This window comes from Hippoglossus stenolepis, chromosome 5 (assembly GCF_022539355.2).
Source record: "Hippoglossus stenolepis isolate QCI-W04-F060 chromosome 5, HSTE1.2, whole genome shotgun sequence".
Lineage (NCBI taxonomy): Eukaryota > Metazoa > Chordata > Actinopteri > Pleuronectiformes > Pleuronectidae > Hippoglossus > Hippoglossus stenolepis.
Genome location: NC_061487.1, coordinates 18,635,922 through 18,654,454, shown reverse-complemented (window position 1 = coordinate 18,654,454; position 18,533 = coordinate 18,635,922). Strand labels below are relative to the sequence as shown.

The 18,533-nt window shown below is 42.0% G+C and overlaps 2 protein-coding genes across 5 annotated transcripts; one reads left to right on the top strand and one right to left on the bottom strand.

Moving 5' to 3' along the window:
- The first annotated feature begins 484 nt into the window (after positions 1-484).
- LOC118109662 (kelch domain-containing protein 10) lies at positions 485-7,967 on the top strand. Its single transcript, XM_035156951.2, has 10 exons — positions 485-734; positions 2,143-2,235; positions 2,473-2,694; positions 4,163-4,317; positions 4,423-4,571; positions 4,660-4,744; positions 4,832-4,898; positions 5,002-5,049; positions 5,141-5,280; positions 5,733-7,967. The coding sequence occupies exons 1-10, from the start codon at positions 650-652 to the stop codon at positions 5,940-5,942; spliced, it is 1,254 nt and encodes a 417-aa protein (XP_035012842.1). The 5' UTR covers positions 485-649; the 3' UTR covers positions 5,943-7,967.
- Positions 7,956-18,243, bottom strand: LOC118109661 (putative cation exchanger C521.04c). Of its 4 annotated transcripts, none has more exons than XM_035156949.2 (20): positions 18,079-18,243; positions 15,139-15,294; positions 14,942-15,048; positions 14,743-14,851; positions 13,898-14,014; positions 13,677-13,807; positions 13,270-13,422; positions 12,979-13,170; positions 12,763-12,862; positions 12,407-12,548; positions 12,104-12,287; positions 11,809-11,908; positions 10,884-11,017; positions 10,740-10,771; positions 10,338-10,450; positions 10,094-10,239; positions 9,913-10,007; positions 9,353-9,431; positions 9,145-9,253; positions 7,956-8,626 (listed from the first exon to the last, which is right to left on the bottom strand). In XM_035156949.2, the coding sequence occupies exons 1-20, from the start codon at positions 18,146-18,148 to the stop codon at positions 8,553-8,555; spliced, it is 2,343 nt and encodes a 780-aa protein (XP_035012840.1). In that variant the 5' UTR covers positions 18,149-18,243; the 3' UTR covers positions 7,956-8,552. The 4 variants fall into 4 exon arrangements, with proteins under 4 accessions (XP_035012840.1, XP_035012839.1, XP_047195856.1 ...); XM_035156948.2 differs by having other exon boundaries at positions 14,737-14,851; positions 18,079-18,242; XM_047339900.1 differs by having other exon boundaries at positions 13,746-13,807; positions 18,079-18,242.
- Positions 18,244-18,533: the final 290 nt, after the last annotated feature.

Genomic DNA, 18,533 nt, shown 5'->3' with positions numbered 1-18,533 from the left:
ATAATCTATAATAAGCTTACAGAGGTCCTTCCAGAATTTCTTGGTGTGATAGCAATGCCAAAAAAGGTGCAGGACTATTTCTGGATGCTCATGACTCGGCTGTACTCATTTATGACCGACAGCACAATCCTGTATAGCGGTAACTGGATATGCTGCACTTAGCCAAAGCTAATCAGCATTTTATTTTATTTCCTCTCTACTAAACTCTTTTTAACCCAATATTATTAATTGCCTTATTGTATTGTCTTTGGTTTGGTTGCTTTTACAATGAGCCTCTTACATTCTGTGTGAAGCACTTTGAATGACCTCGTCGTGGAAGTGTACTATATAAATAGTAACAATCTTGTCTTGTATTACTGCTGAACTTTAGGTGGATGGAATTCAAAAAAACATTTAAAAACTATAAACAACACCACGTGACTCGTTGACGCGACGTGCAGGCTCCCCTCTCCTGCGATTGGTCAGTAAAGACCAGCTGTCTGTGACGTGCAGCAGGTGTGGGCGGAAGCTGTGTGTGTTTTTCTTCTTCTTCTTCTCTGCTCTGGTTGTCGGAGCCTGAGATCGGATGTGGCGGCGCTCGGTTCCTGATCAGCTGTGACCCTCCTCTCTCTCTCTCTGTGTGTGTGCGCGTGGAGCTGCTGCTGTGAAGATGTCGTCGGCCCAACACAACGGGACCTGCAGTCAGCTCAATAAGTTTGAGAAGCTGTCGTGGAGGCCCTCCACCCGAGACTCCGGTCAGTAAACACAGCGGCTCCGCTCCGCTGCCTCCTCGGCCGCAGTCACTGCAGAGTCAACAGGGACTCTGTTTGCATCGCTGGCACCAGGGTGCTCCTCGCGCTGCGGGTTAGCGACGCTAGCTGCTGAGCATCCACCCGCCACAGCACACAGGCCAAAGTTAGCTGCAGCTGCTACGGAAGCTAGCCGAAACGAGAAAGTCCTCCAGGAGGCACCTGCACAGCCTTTGTTATTGTTATTGTCTTTTAAATGGGGATTTAACACGTGAGGGAACAGGCAGTCAGGAGGAGGAGGAGGAGGAGACGCTGCAGAGCACACATGGCGTTAGCTTTACTGAGACTGAGGAGAAAACATCCTTGTTCACCTGCAAAACTAAGTTTACAAAGTCAAACTTTATATGTTTTAATGAGCATCAACACCACTAGATGCTCGCTCAGATAAAATAAATCATGTATGTTGCCTATGTACACTGGTTCCCTGTTACATTCCGCACTGAGTTAAAGATTCAACTTGACATGAAATGCTCTCAATCCAAACTACATCCAGGAATTAACCCCAATGTGCCTGGGTGCTCACTTAGATCAATGGAGCTCCACTGGTTATTCCTAGATTCAAGACCAGTGAGTCTGGGTGACAGGGCCTTTGCTGTTAAAGCCCCCAAACAGTGGTCAATCTATCTGTGTCTTTTAAAACCTGAACGGTTTAATGAACATTTAACATATGTAGTGTTTTAGTTTCTTGTCTAACTCTGTTTTATTCCCCACTGATTTAAGAGCTGCTTCTCTTTCTCTTGTTTGATGGGTTGTTGTTTTTAATTCTCATTTTGTCTTTCTGACTTTTTAGGGAAAGTGGTGTATGAATAAAGTTTGTTTTATTCTTATTAACAATATGCAATATGCTAACTGACTGTTAACTCTGACATGATTGTTCTCAATGTTATCACCCAGTTTTGGTGATAAACATTTAAACCAGTTCCAAAAGTAAAGGTCAAATCTTACAGTTTTTAGTAGTTGGGAGTATTATGAGTATAACCTGTAATTCACATAGTACACAGCCATTATTTACAAAATTGCTGCACTTGTAAATTATGCAACAGCAGAGCACAAGACAAATAGAAATGAAAGGATACAAATAATACAAGAAGACCACAAGGAAAGACAAAGTAAGAAAGGAAAAAAGATTGATATGAATTCTTACAGTTCAACCAGATCTAAAGTTCAGTCCTGCTTCACATCCAAGGTGTCATGAATACAAAGTCTAGGCCTTTCACATTGCTCCTCACACACTGCAAAATGTTTTTTCTCTGTTCAGCGAGCTGAGGAGAAAAAGACACAGTTCATAAACTTAACATATTTCATTTTGCTTCTACTCTTCTTCACTCTTCTTTTTTTGATGAATGATTTACAGGCTCTAAGAAGCGGGCTCGATGGCTTCAGGCTCGACGCATCTTCTCCCCTTCCTGCCCCAACCTGCGGATCCCCAACAGGTTTCTGAGAGAAGGTGAAGCTGACACTGTATGATCTCCCTCTCCTAGTTTTATTTTCACGTCAAAGAAGGAAACAAACGTCGATGTAAACTGACTGAGATCCTGTTCTTGTAAAATATAAACTGTAACCAATGTTACATCATTCGCTTTGTCTTTTATGCCTTGTGTGTTTTGGTAAAGCAAATAAACTACAGTTCTTTTCCATTCACATCAGTGACTCAAAGTCTGTCTTCACCTTATTCCTCCCACAGGACACTGTATACCTCCCGCCCGCAGTGGTCACCGCTGTGTTGCAGACAGCACGAACCTATACGTGTTCGGAGGCTACAACCCAGACTTTGATGAGGCCGGTGGATCAGAGAATGAAGACTACCCTCTTTTCAGGGAGCTTTGGCGGTTTCATTTTGCCACAGCCACGTGGCAACAAGTCCGCACAGAGGGCTACATGCCCACAGAGCTGGCCTCTATGTCAGGTAAGGACAGATGGGTTGTCCTTATTGCATTAGAATGGCTCCCACAGAGCAGCTGTGTGAATCAATGCATTAAAATGAAATAAGATAGTCGGATCGCTTATTTGAAAAAGTAAACAAAAAAAAGGAAATCAATTTGTGTCAGGCTACCACAAATAAATGTGTCGGAAAGACTGCACCAATTTGTTTTCATTAAAAACCAGCTACTGGTCTTATTTCAGCTGCTTTCAGACATGCACGGAAGTCCCAAATATTTTCCTGAAATTTTCCAGAGGGTCTGGATGTGAGAAAGCAAATGTCTGAGTCAGTTGTTACAATATCCTACTGCGTTCTTTCTACTCAAAAGGCAAACTGTAAAATGTCCAGCCCCAATTTTCCATACACGTCATGTCAGAAAGCGGCTTTTGAGGAACTCCATGGTGCAATTGGACACTACGATGATCTATACTCGATTGTTTCACAAAGGAATCATTGTGCACACAGGTGACAGAGCTACAGCTAGCTGTGCAACACCAAGAAATGCCACATTGTGTCAGAAAAGGCCATGAAGTCTGCAAACAAATAGACTTGGATGTAAACAACATAGCTGTCAAACTTTCAAAGAAAAAATGTCTTTGCAAATGTGAGGAAGAAAATGCATTTAACGTGTTTGTCAGACCTCAGGAGTGAGTTTCGTGAGTAATGTTGAATGTAAACAGAAACTTTGTTTTCAACGAAACTCCCCAGGACACTTGGTCGTCACTGCAAACAATCAGTGCAGTGACTTAAACTGGAGTAACCAGATTACAGTTTACTGTAGTGGATCAGAGGACGCCCCAGGATGCATCTGTGATCACAAGGCTGAAAGAATGTGTCGCAGACCACCTCTCCCCTCTCACACAGACACACAATCTCCTCCACTACGGACCGATCTGTATCATCACACTGCTTAAAAACTAAAACATCATTCGGAGTTTGTAAACAGAAATGACGTACAAGATTATTTGCATGTGGAGAAGTGAGATCAGATCAAAAGCGGTGATCAGTGCCAAGTGTACACTGTCTACGTTTGTTCTGATGGGTGTGACTGATAAAAGGAAATAAAACACTTCATATTGTTTTGAATGGACCAGTATGTAGGTCTGAAGAATTAATCTAAATAATATTGACCTTGCATTACGGCTTTGTGAAGTATCCAAATCACTGGAGCTGATCTTTTTGGATAAAGATAAAATGTGTCACAACAAACTATTATGAATGAAGCAGTGGGAGCTACACATTGTAATCTGTAGACTTAATGGAACACCAGTAAAAATCTAATCATGAATTTAATTTGTTTTCAGTGAAAATTAAATTAGATTCCATTTCCACTAAAATCATGAATCATTTTGCCCTTTTTGTCAAAATAACTGAACTTCACCAGGAATCCTTTGATATTAGATATATAACCAGATATTAAACCGAGGCTGACGCTGTTGTCTGCCTCTTTCAGCTGTTTTACATGGCAACAACCTGCTTGTGTTCGGTGGCACTGGGATTCCATTTGGCGAAAACAATGGCAACGACGTCCATGTTTGCAACGTTCAGTACAGGCGATGGAACCTGCTCAGCTGCAGAGGGAAGAAGCCCAACAAGATCTATGGGCAGGTAAACAGTGTCTCTGTCAAGCTGTTGAGTGTAAAGTCAAAAAACGTTGTCGTATGTAGCAGATTATTCCACCGGAAAATATCTGATATATTTTCCACTCTCCAGGCGATGGCCATTATAAATGGCTACCTCTATGTGTTTGGAGGGACAACGGGCTACCTTTACAGCACCGACCTTCACAGGCTGGACCTGACCACCAGAGATTGGACCCACCTCAAACCCAACAACACCCCGTCGGATCTGCCTGAGGAGAGGTCGGTTAGCAGAGCTCATGTTTCTCCTGTTGTCCGGTTCCCATCGTGGTAATTAAAACGTTCAGAAAGTTAAAGCTTTGTTTTACAGGTACAGACACGAGCTTGCTCATGACGCACAAAGAATATACATTTTAGGAGGTGGAACTTCCTGGACGTCGTATCCCCTGGACAAGGTGAGAGGAACCAGCACCGACCGAATTTTAGATAAACAGAGCTTTAGTTGTTCATTTTATTTATAAAACACTGTTTGCCTTCATCAGATTCACGCATACAACTTGGAGACAAATTACTGGGAGGAAATCATCACCAAACCTCATGAAAAATTAGGTTTGTGATCAAGTTTTTTCTTTAAAATTTTTTTTGTGCTGAATCGACGATTTGAAAACTACAAAATAATTTCCCTTTGTTTTGTTTGTAATTTTCACGACAGGTTATCCTGCTGCCCGTCGCTGTCACAGCTGTGTGCAGGTCAAAGAGGGTGAGGAGTTCTCCACACAGCATCATCGTGGACACACTTATTATGACACAATATTGTGTTTTAACCACGTCTCACTCTGTTTTTACCACAGAGGTGTTTATATGTGGGGGTTATAATGGAGAGCTGATACTGGCGGACCTGTGGAAGATCAACCTGCAGACTTTTCAGTGGACCAAGCTGCCCGCTATAATGCCAGAACCAGCCTACTTCCACTGTGCTGCAGTCACTCCGGTGAGTAAAGTATCTATGGCACATGATCACATGGTCTAACCTGGTCTGTGATTATTTGCTGAAGGGCTGCAAATAATAATATAATGAAATAAATGAAGGCGGTATTAAGAATCGCTTGCAGAGCAGGCACCCTATGTATTCAGGCAATTCAATTCAAGGCAATTAAAGGCTTGATGCCCAAAATATCTAACGAAAGAAGAAAAGAATGCGTCACAACTTCTCAGAGCCCAGGGTGACTTTTCAAAAGTTATGTTTGAACAACTGCCCAAAAATATTCATTTCACAATGATTTTAAAACAGAATTGCAGCAAATCCTAATCGAGATCAAATGGAAACCTGAGAATTTGAGGTTTTTGCTTATAGTGACTTAAAATGATTAATTGACTGTCAGTTGCTGATCAATGAACTAAATGTTGCAGCGTCTCATCTCCTGTACCATTCCTCTCCTTCAGGCTGGCTGCATGTACGTCCACGGCGGTGTCGTCAACATGTCTGGGAACCGGAGGACGGGCTCTTTGTACAAAGTGTGGTTGGTGGTGCCCAGCCTGCTGGAACTGACCTGGGAAAAGCTGTTGAAATCTTCCCCTCACTTGGCCCAGCTGTCCACCCACCAGCTGCTCAGCCTCGGACTGACACACGCACTAATCCAGCGGCTCAAGTAGAGCGAGCACAAAGACTGAAGGAAGCGGTCTGTCATCGGGTCAACGCTGATGACTTGACAAAAACATTTCTTGAAACAAAGTCTGATGTCAGATGGTGAAAATACTCTGAAGGCCTTTTTTTAAAACTTAAGTCTTATCTGAATGTGTTTTTTTTTTAAATGCAAAGTGCAATGATTTATTTTTCTCTGTATGTGAACGTGTCAGATTTGAGTTTGCACGTGTCCGTCAGAAGCCGCATGTCAGTGTGGAAACCAAATTCACTGTACGATGACTGCTTGTTGCTCAGAGGTATCTTGTGCTATGCTCATAACTTACGTCGTGCACTTTTTTTTTTTTTACCACTCATCACTGTTGCAGACACTTGTGGAGCAGGAATAGTTGACTGTTCCTTAGACCACTTCCTGAAAGGCTAAATGAATGTTGCTTCTGCTCAGAGGCTGAGATACTGTATGTTTGTTTTCTCTGATGCCGACACGTTGCCGCCGATCAGCTGCTGCTGGGTCCACTGTGATGTAGTTAAGCTTTAGAAATGACTGAAGTTTTAAACCGGAGAAAACTGCGACCTGTTTCCTGAGAGACGCTCAAATTTCTGCTCAATCAGAAACGTGTGAGATTTCCCTGAAAAGTGTCACACAGCTGGTGATGCATAACCATGATACCTCTTTAACAGTCAACATTTTTCAAAGCATCATGTTTTAGCCTCGAGGACTTTCTGATTGCATGCTGATTACAAGCTGTGATTATAACTCCACTGTTCCGATTTGAAAGCGTTCACGTCACTGGTCACATTACTGAAGCTTGTGATCAGACAAAAAACCCCCAAAGCCTCTTTTAAACATCTGGGATGTTGCATCACTGTGAAGCTTCTTGTGCCGTTTGGATTCTTCTGTTTTTGGGAAAATGAAGCTTATTAAAGTTAGAGATGAATTTTACACACTTGTAGCTCCACAGCGATTCTCAAGCCTTTTTTGATTTCTTCATTCGGTGCCTTCTGAATTTCCAAAATGTCACACACGCTTTATTTTTTATATTATTGTAAATTAGTTTTTTAAAGACTGGTTTCTTTACAATCCTGCAATGTTTCTTTCCCCATGTAATTTACCTGGTGCTCTCCACGAGGCTTTTGTTGCTGAACCTTTCCGCTCATGATTAATCAGGAGACACGACTGCAGCTAAAGGTTTTATCATCAACTCATCTCCACAAACACATTAGATCTATTTATATTTATCATTGTGCTGTTTTAACCTTTTTTTTTTTTACAAAACTTTAAACTGTAGCAGGTCATGTAGCTGCACTTTCTCTTTTCACCTGATTGTCATTTCAGTTCTCACTTCAAAACGAAACTCCATTTAAACTTTTTTTTATACCGTAACATTGACTCTATTATTGTTTGTTTTACTTTTGGTCTGTTTTCTCTCGACGATGTTCTGCTGTAGTGTTGTTATACAAACTAAGTGGAATGTGGGACCATTCTTTTTTTATTATTTTTAATTTTTTAAACTAGGAACAAGGTCAGAGTGGTATGTGAAGAGTATGTCGGTCGTACTCAGGATGTAAAATACTGTGATCAGACTCTCACTCTGTTAAATGTCAGCAGGCTCGGTCATTTCCTGTGAAATCAGATGTCATCACACTCCGGATGGTTTTCACTAACAGATCTTTAGCTGTAACTGTCAATGTTGAATACTGTAGAAATACTCAGTCACCCGTGTTCACTTTCAAAATCCCACTTTTTCCCCTGAGCTCTGGCCTTATTTATATCTGCCTCACTGCACGTTGACACCTGGTAAATGTCCCACGTTGCTTAAAGAGTGATGTGTTTATACTTGCATCGTTTTGGATGTTAATGTAAGTTAAATGATCTTATGCATGTCGGTATGGTGTGCATGTCACTTCTCGTAAACTCCTGGGAGAAAAAGGGGTGAATCCCTCCTCGCAGGCAGTTATGGTTGTAATGTACATTATGTTTTGTAATTCCTGTCTGTACCAACAATAAAGACACAGGCAGTCGGTTTTTCATAATATTATGTTGTCAGATGTTATTGTTTTACACTGTGCAGTCATGACACACTGTATTACTGACGGAGATCTCCACACGCGGGGATCTTATCACTTCGAACTCATTGCCACTTTAGCAGAGACCTGGCTGGGTGAGCGTCCTGCCATTTCAACCATATTAATATTAATGGATAGAAAGTCAATTCTTTCATGAATTCTCAGACATATTCCATATTTACATTTTGGAGTTTAAAAAGTATACAAAGTTATAACAACAGTAACTTAACAACAAAATACCATTAGTTCAGATTCTTTACATCATAATATCCACTCCTCTCCTTCACCACAGTTCACTAAGACGTCTGTCAGCTTACAAACTTACAGTAGTAGGAGTTACATGTTTGAGCAGAAAAAAAAAAAGTAACTTCCTCACATTAAAATATTCAGTTTTATCACCTGTGTAACTCAGAGTAAAGCATAAAAAAAAAACGTATTAAAAGTCCCAAATGATCAGTAAATATAAACCAACATGGAGTGGTGCTGAATTTGTACTTTAAGTTTCTTTCAGGCTTAAAAAAGTGAAACTTAGGGTGAAAATCAAAGACCCACACTCAGCATGCAGCTGGAGATGGAGCAAAGTAATACAGAGCCAGGAGAATAAGGTAGACGACCACCAGAGCTGTGCCTGAGAAAAACAAGACAGCAAATAAAAGGGAAAAGTGAGACACTATTGTTCTTACATGTCATTCTATTAAACCACCAAATTAGATAAACAATCCTAAAGTCTTTTTAGGTTTCCTGTTTTCTTGCAGCCATCTTATGAAAATCAACCGGTAGGGATTAAAATCAATGCTTGCTTAGCCCCTGTCCCACCCTTTCACCAAGTTACGTGGAAATCTGTAAAGTAGTTTTTGCGTGATCTTGCTGACAAACCAGGAGAGAGGTAATAACGTTCAGATAGACACACAGAGAGTGGGGTTACTTCTCTATACTGAGGCATGATGGGAAGATCTACTGAGTTATCAAGATGACCTGAGAATATCCTCTGGATCATTGACTGGTGTTTTAAAAAGTGTGTTGCTGACTAAAACAATTGGGAGACTAACTGACAAATCTTCAAAACATCAGTGGAATGACAAGTCAGTGGATCAATTGTTTGTTATTTTATCGCACTGTTTACACTTCTAAACACTCGAAACTCACCCTGAAAATAATCCGACTTTCCGTCCATGAAGATGTAGTTGACGACGATCACACTGAACATGCTGGCCCACAGGTGCAGGTCACTGAATAACAGCACAAAGCCCACGTCCTACGAGAAGCAGAGATGCTGTTTTTATCATAGAAAACTATAAAAGATTGCAAACGTGATATTTATATGAATAAATCAATGAAGAGAAGAGTGTCTTACATAGAAAGCATTAAAAAAGACCAGTATTGGAATCTGTAGCATGCAGACCTGCACAGCAATGCAGCTTCCCACCTCCAAACTGAAACATAAAAATCATTTACAGACAGGTAACACTTGTAATGGAAAATTCCACTGACCAGGTGTCTCACTGCTGTGATACTGTCTACCTGACAGGATGGAACCCTTATTTGGCGTTGTCTCACTGCTGTGACCTTGACAAACAGTGTGTATTATTATTATAATAATATTATTATTCGGTAATGTTTTCTTCCAACTGCTACAGCGGACGGACACAGCAGATAGACACATGATGATTTCATGTCTTTTTTTCATGTTATGTTTCCTGAAACGCCTCTATGTATAAGTACTGGCTTTTTTGGACTTTGGGGCAGTTCCACTTGAGCACCCGTGCTTGTTGTGTAACCTCTGCAGAGCTTACTACTAAAAACTCAAAGGCAACTCCAGTCTGATGATCTCATTATTTCAAATCTCAAGATGAATTTCCATCACACACTGTAAAGAAGCTGTGTGGGTACTTGATTCAATGAGACATGATTTACCTGAGACTGATGTTGTTTTGGAGAGCAAACTGGATCCCGTTAACAATCTCAGGGATCTCTGGAACCATAGCGAGAACCGTCACCCCGATGAAATACTTGAGAAAGAAAGAAAGACAGCAAATGTCAGTACAAAGAGAGTCAACAACCACGTCTCCAAGTACGATCTGATGCACGTTCCCACCTGAGAGATGTTGGGCTGGTTTAAAATCGGCTGGATGTGCTCGGTGGCAAGATCGGCACAGGCAGACGTGAGCACGGTGGCCATGATGAGGATGATCAGAGACCTCCAGCGAGACCAGTGGACCACTGCTCCATGTTGGCGGGTCACTGAACGGACAAACACAAGAGATACGATGGTGCGTGAGCGGGAGGTGAATAAAACCCTCACTGATCACTGCACTGTTCACACTGAGATCGGCTCATACCCTGTCCTTCTCCAACTTGGATGTTGTAAATGTGGGAGTGAGTCTTCAGTGTGAAGATCAGACCGATGATGTAGGCGATCGGCAGGAGGGTACACACAGTGAACACCAGCGGCCTGCAGACACAAACACACAATTAATGAGGGGGAGGAAATATACAGAGGGTTTTTAAAACCCATAGGACCATAATTTAACAGGTTTTAGCTCATTTACTTTAAGTTTATTTCACTTTACATCTTTGCAAACCACTGAGAAAACCACTGACTTTTTAGAAAACTTGTGATTTTTGTCCACATTAAATCGCCAATTGATGGTAAAGCACAGCTAAAACACACAAAACTACCATTATGCTCCTTTACATGACAATCCATACGTAATTAAAAAAATTTAAATGTAAATTCTTACTCAACGTGGTTGTGGAACAGTGTTCCGTTGTTCTGTTGAATAGAAAAATAAAAGCACATTATACACAGAACAGTGCCTGTAAGTCGGTGTATGATAAGTTGTGTTACGAAGGTTTGTGAGCTCTTCCTGGCTCCTGGTGCTGACCAGATCGTAGTGACAGTTGTGGCAGACGAATGGTGCGCTGCTGTTGCTCGAGGTGTTTTGCCCACTGGAGTTGGTGCAGCCTTCGCACACCAGGTTCCCATAAGCCTTGGAGAACAATGTGGGGGCAAATACACCTGCCATCCACAGGTGGAGGAATGATTCATTGTAAGACACTGTGGTAATTATTTTACCCTGCAGTTGATTTTAGTGTTGGAGGACAGAAAGACCTGCTCAGCTGGTTCTGTCGCGGCTGTCAACCCCTGAACAACATTCAGTTATTTTGTGTGCAAATGGATTTATGTTTGAACTCCTGCTGATTGTGTGACCTTATGATCTCCAGACACTCGCTGTGACAAGTTTTTTCAAAAACATGTATTTTTTAGGAAAGGAACATTAATTGTCAAATTCTTGGGATCGGTGCCCTGGATCCAGGGGTCGGGTTGGGTGATTTGTTTTTCCTTTAAATTTATTTCTTTTATCATTTGTATGTTTTGTGAATGTGTATTTGTTTGTATTTATGTGTTTCTTTGGTTAAAACATAAATAAAATTTGATCAGAAAAATGATTAACATCACATTACCATATTCTGTATAACCACTAGTAGTACTAGTATTTAATTATCTAATATTCACTGTAGATCAGTGTGACTCAATTATTTCTCTTAAAAAAAAAAATTATCAAAAAGTTGGTACAAGAGATAAATGTAAACACACAAACAAGCTGAGAACAGCAGCTCAAAAAAGGAAAAATGTAACATGAAATGCCTCTAGGTGGCGCAAGAGTTAAACATTTTGGCGTACTTGTTATTCTTTAGGAGGCAGAACCATGTTTACATAGGGAGGAATAGACTGCTGCTGTTTACTTTCCTGTAGATCACGAGTACGAGTTTCCAAAAATGTGAGAGTGAGTATTTTTGGAAACTTACCTCCGATAGAGATGAAAAGCAAAGCAGAGCTCACTCCTGTGGAGCGACTGTTGAATCTTTGTTCGCTGTGTCTGAGTCCACCGATTATCATGCAGATGCCCTGAGGACAAAGCATGGAGGATAAGTGTGTGTGTGCGTGGGAACATGATTTGTGTGACGTTAATACTGAGTTAATCGTCTACAGGTTGAAATTATCCTCGTAAGTGAACTGACATGCAACTTAAAAAACAATTTAATTCCATGACCTTGTTTTATTTTGAAATGTAAACAGTGAGGTGTATGTGGTTGGGCTTACAGGAATGAAGAGGATGCATCCGAGCAGCGTCCCGGTCAGCGCCGCTTTAACGACCTCCTGCAGACACGGGTTGGCGGCCTGGTGACCTCGGATCAGAGCGGTGATGTAGAAGGTCAACTCTGTGATGGAGCCGAAGGTGGCGTTCACCACTGCACCCACAGCAAAGTTACTCTGAGCTGAGATGCTGCAAATGCAAAAAATGGTCATCAATCTACACTTACATTTACATGTTTCATACACTTAAGGTGACGTCAAGACTCAATTTCTCTCATTGGGTGTTTGCAGGTGATGGGAACAGCTCACCTGGCGATGCCCATACCAATGTAATACGACAGAGGTATCATGGAACCAAGCGCTATGGCGAACTTGACATTAGAGCTGGCGTAATCGTTTTCTTTGTCGATGTATCCAATTACTATCGCAACGATTACCAGAGGGAGGAGGTCTGAGGTGGGGTCAAAGATGATAACAGCTCCTCATGTGACGCACACTGTCACACACACTGTCACACACACTGTCACACACACACACACACACACACACACACACACACACACACACACACACACACACACACACACACACACACACACACACACACACACACACACACACACACACACACACACACACACACACACACACAAGTGTAAGGATACTGACAGCGAACACATTGATCCCATCAACAGTGTACTTGTAGTAGTACCAGTTTGTAGCATGGTAGGAGCATAGAAGTGCTCTGGTCTCGTAGCATTGATGCTGCAGGTCAGGTAGAAAAAAAAATTAAGAAACGTGTGCACAAGCATCAAACTGACATGTTTGGGATTTGTATGATTTATGTGCTTTGGCTGATGTGTTCCAATTCTCTCTCTTACCTTTCTTTGTGAGGAGGAGGAAAAAGAAACGTTCTCAGGAGGCAGGAGAAGAATGACGGCCAGCGTCCGTGCATTCATCTTGGACACGGGGATGGTGAAGATCAGGATCCAGGAGATGAAGCAGGCCAGGGAGTGGACGACCACCAGAGGCGGGTATCCCAGCAGCAGCCACACGTAGGTGGAGAAACGGCGCTAGAGGGGAGAGCAGAGTAATGATAGGGTACACTTGAGTTCTATGTGGCGGAATGTGCACAATGGTTTTCATACATTTCTTTAAGTGTGTAAATTTACCCAGAAGGGAGTGCAATGAGGTCGTCCCGGGATCTCTGGGACTGGCACCTCTGTGGTTGAGGGTAGCAGAACCGGTGAGTTCTCATCCACCCCGTCTGTGTTGCACTCACAGTCTGGGGCTTGCTCACAACAACTCCTCAGTGTATTTCCAATCTGGAGAAACACAACCACAGGACAGTGATTTATGACTCAAAGATATAGGCTATTTAACTTAATATGCTGTAATCACAATCATTTGTACGGGTGTTTGTTCAACTGTGTACAACTGTCACAAATGTGTTGCAATGACAAGTTGCTGCAAATGGAACTTGTTGCGGACTTGTGGCGTGTGTCAGAAACACAAAGGTTCTGCTTTCATGACCACGGTGAGGAAACCGCAGGTTCTACTGTGAATCAATGTACTTTACTTTAGAAGAAGGTGGAAAAGAGGCAGGAGGAACGTCCCAACATGAACTGAACTCAGATCCAAACCATACCTCGTGGATTGACTTGCCGAACGGCCACAAGAAGTAACAGGACAACTTCAAGCAAAGCTTCCCTGAAGACAGAGAGAGAAAAAAGAATGAGAGGAATGGTTGATGATCGATAATGAACCCCATAACTATTCTTTATTGGTTAGCTCACCTACCATATGGTACACCAGTGACAGTGATGAACATCAATATGCTGACCAGGAAATATGCCAGGGAGACCCACCAGCCAAAGAGAAACACATACAGTACATTTCCACATGTGATAAAATGACCTGGCACCAGGAAGAAAAAAACAGATTAAACATGAAAACATTTCCTCCATGTAAATTGAATTAAGTGCACAGGATAACTCTTGTTTTAGTTTAGCCACCTTTTCTCTCAGTAATAATAAAATCACACTTGTATGGTGAACTGTTGAGATCCGGGAACATAGTGTTGTGGTTGGATGATCAGACAGGTTTTAAACAAACACACTTCTCTCCTGGAGAGGGATCTCAGAGGGGGTGGGACTCACGAGACTGACCCAGAACTGTACGGCCTGGAGGAAGCGTGTGTTTGCTTGAGCAGTCAGTGGTCCAGAAACTGATTTCTCATTCAAAACAAATTTTAAGGATTGCATTCTTTCACACAAAAAAATTTGTCCATGCCTTTGTTATGTCCAAACTTGATTATTACCAGGCTCCACCAGTAAGTGTGTGAAGACTCTGCAGCTCACTTGTCCTTTGCAGAACTTTTACATTCACAAAAAACATATAATACATCAGAGGAAAGAAAAACTGAAAAGGCGTAGTGTATCACCTTTAAGGATTTACCCCCAAATAAAAAGACTTGTTTACAACCTGTATGATCATCTCATCACTCGGATCTCAGCAGTTATTTTGGTGAGTTCAATGTTAGCGTAACAAATGCAAACACAATGACCACGAAAAATAATAACATATAATAATGTTATAAACTGGAATTATTCATCAGCACAAAGGACAATAGCCTGTACCTGAACCTGAATATGGTTTAATGACGTTCAGTTCGGAGTAGAGCTCTTTCACGACCTCCGACCTGTCTTCAAACGGACGCTCTGTCACATGGCTCTTCCACTTCCGAAAACCAAACTGACACACACGCACACACAAAGATTGAGGATTAGTTTACCAGCCCTGCTGAACTCAAACCACGTTCATTAGCAGCAGAAAACTTCTTACCCTGTAGTTGTTGACCAGTTTGTTGGCTTCCACTTCGTTCTCTGCCCTGATGGTTCTCTTGCTTTGAATCTCCTCCCAACTGTCGTCACATGTGTTGTGGTTTGAACCTAAAATGACGAGCGACAACATGACAATTAAACATCTGTAAATCTAGAGAGAGAGAAACAAATCTAATCCAGTTGGTGCTCAGTACTCACGTGTGTGTGCAGATATGCACTTTGTGGTGCATATTCGTTGTTGTGGACAAACGGACTGATGTGTGGGTGGAGTGCCTGCTGGAAGAAGTGGTTGACCTTGGTCATGGATCTGTTCATGATTGTAACCTGCCTGGAGATCCTGATCCCACGAAAGATCTGCAGCACCAAACAAGAAACGGATTACCATCCATCCATCATACCCCTTTACCTTTAAAGGTTGCGGAGAGAGCTGGAGTCAAGACCAGCTGACAGTGGACGAGAACACCTAGCGTATCACGCGGCCAACATCCAGAGACAGACAACCATTCATACTCACATTCACACCTACAGTCACCTAACACCTAACCCCAATTTGCATGTTTCTGTACTGTAGGAGGAAGCAGAGTACCCCAAGAAAATACGGACAGTGCTTTGTCTTTGTGTGGACAACAATGTCCTCGTGCTCGGACTTGTCGCAGCTCCATCATCAGTTACACAATTTATTTACATTTATGTCTACAGTGCAGAGTCAGACGGGCTGAGTCAGCTGACTGGAACTGCACAACCCAGAGTCCCTCCTCCTGTCGCTCAAGTGGTGACACAGCTCGCACAAAGTTCAGACGTCTTGGAGTCACACTGGAATTAAACTCAAATCACACATACTGGTTTAAAAATAACCCAAAACCTCTGAGAGCTCGAACAGAGGCATGCATGACCCTTACTGTGGAACATCACCTCAATCGACTCTTAGTATTCAAATCAAATCAAATCAAATATAATTTATTGTCCCCATGGGGACATTTGTCTGGGCCCAGAGTGCTACAGCAGCTGCAGAACAGTACATTGTACAACAAACAAACAGTGCACAGGGACGTGTCATGTAAGACCCAGAATAATAATCCAGAATAAAAGTGAGTTGAACATTACACCTGCCCTAAAAACACTTAAAATCATAAAACACTAAAAGGATATAACTCATAAAAGATGAAAGACAAAAACTGCCATTTAAGCTTAAAAACCAAAGTGCAAAGGTTATTGAGATACATGGCCAAAGCAAGATGTCTCCTTATTGAGTAGTGTGATAGACGATGGGATAGACGTCTTTCACTTATAGGCTCTGTAACGTCTCCCTGAAGGTAACCGGTCAAATTCAGAGGACGGTATGTGGGACGGGTCATTAAGGATCCTGCGAGCCCTGAATGCATCACCCCACTGACAGTATTTATGTCCACACACATTCATCCCATATCACTGTACATGTATCTACATGTGTCTTCCTCCAGTTGCACTGTACACGTGTTAATGTCTTGAGTCCAGCACAGTTCACTATATCAACTAACTTCGCTTCAGGGCATCTTCATATTTGAACATATTACTGCCTTTGACAGTCTGACAATAGCTGCATCTGTTCTGCAGGGAAACCAATGGCATGACTGTAATTAAATCAAAGGGTAAACAATGTTCTTGGGTCTTTCAGTCATTCATTCATTCATTACCAGGATTTGATCTCTCTCAGACGCAGCCTTGACAAATGCTAACAAACCACTGGCATCATGAGACAAGCGACCACCAAAGTCATGACTTCTCCTTTTTGTTTCAGTGAAGAGCAATTTGCACAGTTTTGGGTAGAGTCTTGTTTTGTTTCCTCTTTTTGTTTCTGTGTTTGTTTCCTGAAATAAACTTGAGTATAAAAGATAGACACAGAGAGAGAGAGAGGTAGTGATTGTGTTAGTGACTGTGCAAAGATAGGAGTGCAAGCAGCATTATCTTGATTCACTCAGCTTCATCGCTCTGTGCAGAGGAGGAAGACCTTCAGCTTCATAACAAATATAAAACCTTACAACAGACAGTCCTTGTTTATGATTACGTGACGAACGTGAATAAATTTAAGTCAAGTTCATTCAATTCAATTTGGCCACTTACCTACATAATTTAGACTCTTCCTCATTTGGCAGTTTTTTAAACTTCAAAACCAGAAATGTTGCAGACACATAGCGAAGGAGAAAATCTGAGCAAGGACTTTGTCATTTATTACATTAATTGATCAGTTAAACAATGAACTATTCTGATACTTGATAATTCATTTATGTAATCTATCAAGCAAAAATGTCTTTCAAAAACATTCCCTATAGTTTCAGCTTCTCCAGTCTCAGTATTTGCTGTTTTTCTTTGTTTTATATGACAATAGATCCAATAGGCCTTGGCGATAAGGCCAAATATTATAACAAGATACAAATTCTCCTGTCAGTTGATATGATAATTAGCATTATAAATGTCCCATTTACTTTTTCAAGTTTAAACTCTTCTTTATGTGCAGAGAACGGCAAAGACTTAATAAACAGCAAAACATTTAACAAATCTGAAGTAGATCAATTATTACTTATCCAGTTATACCTCCTCACTGTCCATACACAAAGTATAATCAATATATAGATGTTAGATGTTGGACTTTTGTTATATTGCTATTGATGAAAATCATATTACAGTAACTACTGTATTGATAATCTAGAACCAAGCCCTAGAATCCAATATATTTGGGATGTTTGGAAAACACTGGTTTAGATCACTATTTTCTGGCATAATGATAATCATAATAATAATCATAAGAATCCCCAGAGCTCTGTGTTTTGGAGATATAATGGATGTCTGTCCCTGGTTTGTCCCTGACACACAAACACACCCACACGCGCACGCGCACACACGCACACCCACACACACCCACCCACACGCACATGCACACACTCGTAATGAACACAACGTGACAGCACCATATGTGACAGCCCTGTGAATAACAACCGTCCTGACTCGTTCCATCCACGCAATGAAATCCCGTGGAACAGCAGCTGCCAACACATAAACATGGAGACCCGTAACCACGCAGCTGTTAAAGACGCGCTCGTGTGGCTGCAGATAAAGTTTTTTCTTTCCAGAGGATCCGGATTTGTCGCTGCAGCCTCTCACCTGCCGGCAGCTCCGCCGGCCTCCTCCTCCGGCTGCTGGTGTCCGGGCTGTGTGCGTGAGGCACGGACATGTCTCCCTCCGCTCGAACTCTAGTATTAAACCGCTTCAGTCCGATGCTCAGTGAAACGTACGCCGCGGACGCGCTGAATCACAGAGGGAGTCCGTCGCAGGGGCTTCTGGGGAATGTAGGCCACTGCGGTTGAGCTCCTTAAAGGGATAGTTCACCCAAATAATGAGAATTCCCTCGTTATCTACTCGCCGCTATGCTGACGGAGCGTGGGTGGGAAAACACGTTTGGGGTTTCAGGGGGTAAACAGCGTTGCAGCCGAATCCAATACAATTGCAAAGTAAATGGGGACCACTTCTTCAAACGTAAAAAAACACCCCTCCATGCTGCTCCTGTGGTGTCATCCAAGTGTCCCTTAGCCCCGACATCCGTGCATGGATCACAGTGA

Excerpts from the sequence above, each read along its gene's own strand:
- LOC118109661 (XM_035156948.2), bottom strand. The coding sequence starts at position 18,148 with ATGTCCGTGCCTCACGCACACAGCCCGGACACCAGCAGCCGGAGGAGG. Across the intron at positions 9,254-9,352 it reads TCTTTTTTAATGCTTTCTAT|GACGTGGGCTTTGTGCTGTT; the intron begins GTAAGACACTCT and ends TGCTTCTCGTAG. Across the intron at positions 8,627-9,144 it reads AAAGTCGGATTATTTTCAGG|GCACAGCTCTGGTGGTCGTC; the intron begins GTGAGTTTCGAG and ends TGTTTTTCTCAG.
- LOC118109662 (XM_035156951.2), top strand. The coding sequence starts at position 650 with ATGTCGTCGGCCCAACACAACGGGACCTGCAGTCAGCTCAATAAGTTT. Across the intron at positions 4,318-4,422 it reads CCAACAAGATCTATGGGCAG|GCGATGGCCATTATAAATGG; the intron begins GTAAACAGTGTC and ends TCCACTCTCCAG. Across the intron at positions 5,050-5,140 it reads CTGTGTGCAGGTCAAAGAGG|AGGTGTTTATATGTGGGGGT; the intron begins GTGAGGAGTTCT and ends TTTTTACCACAG.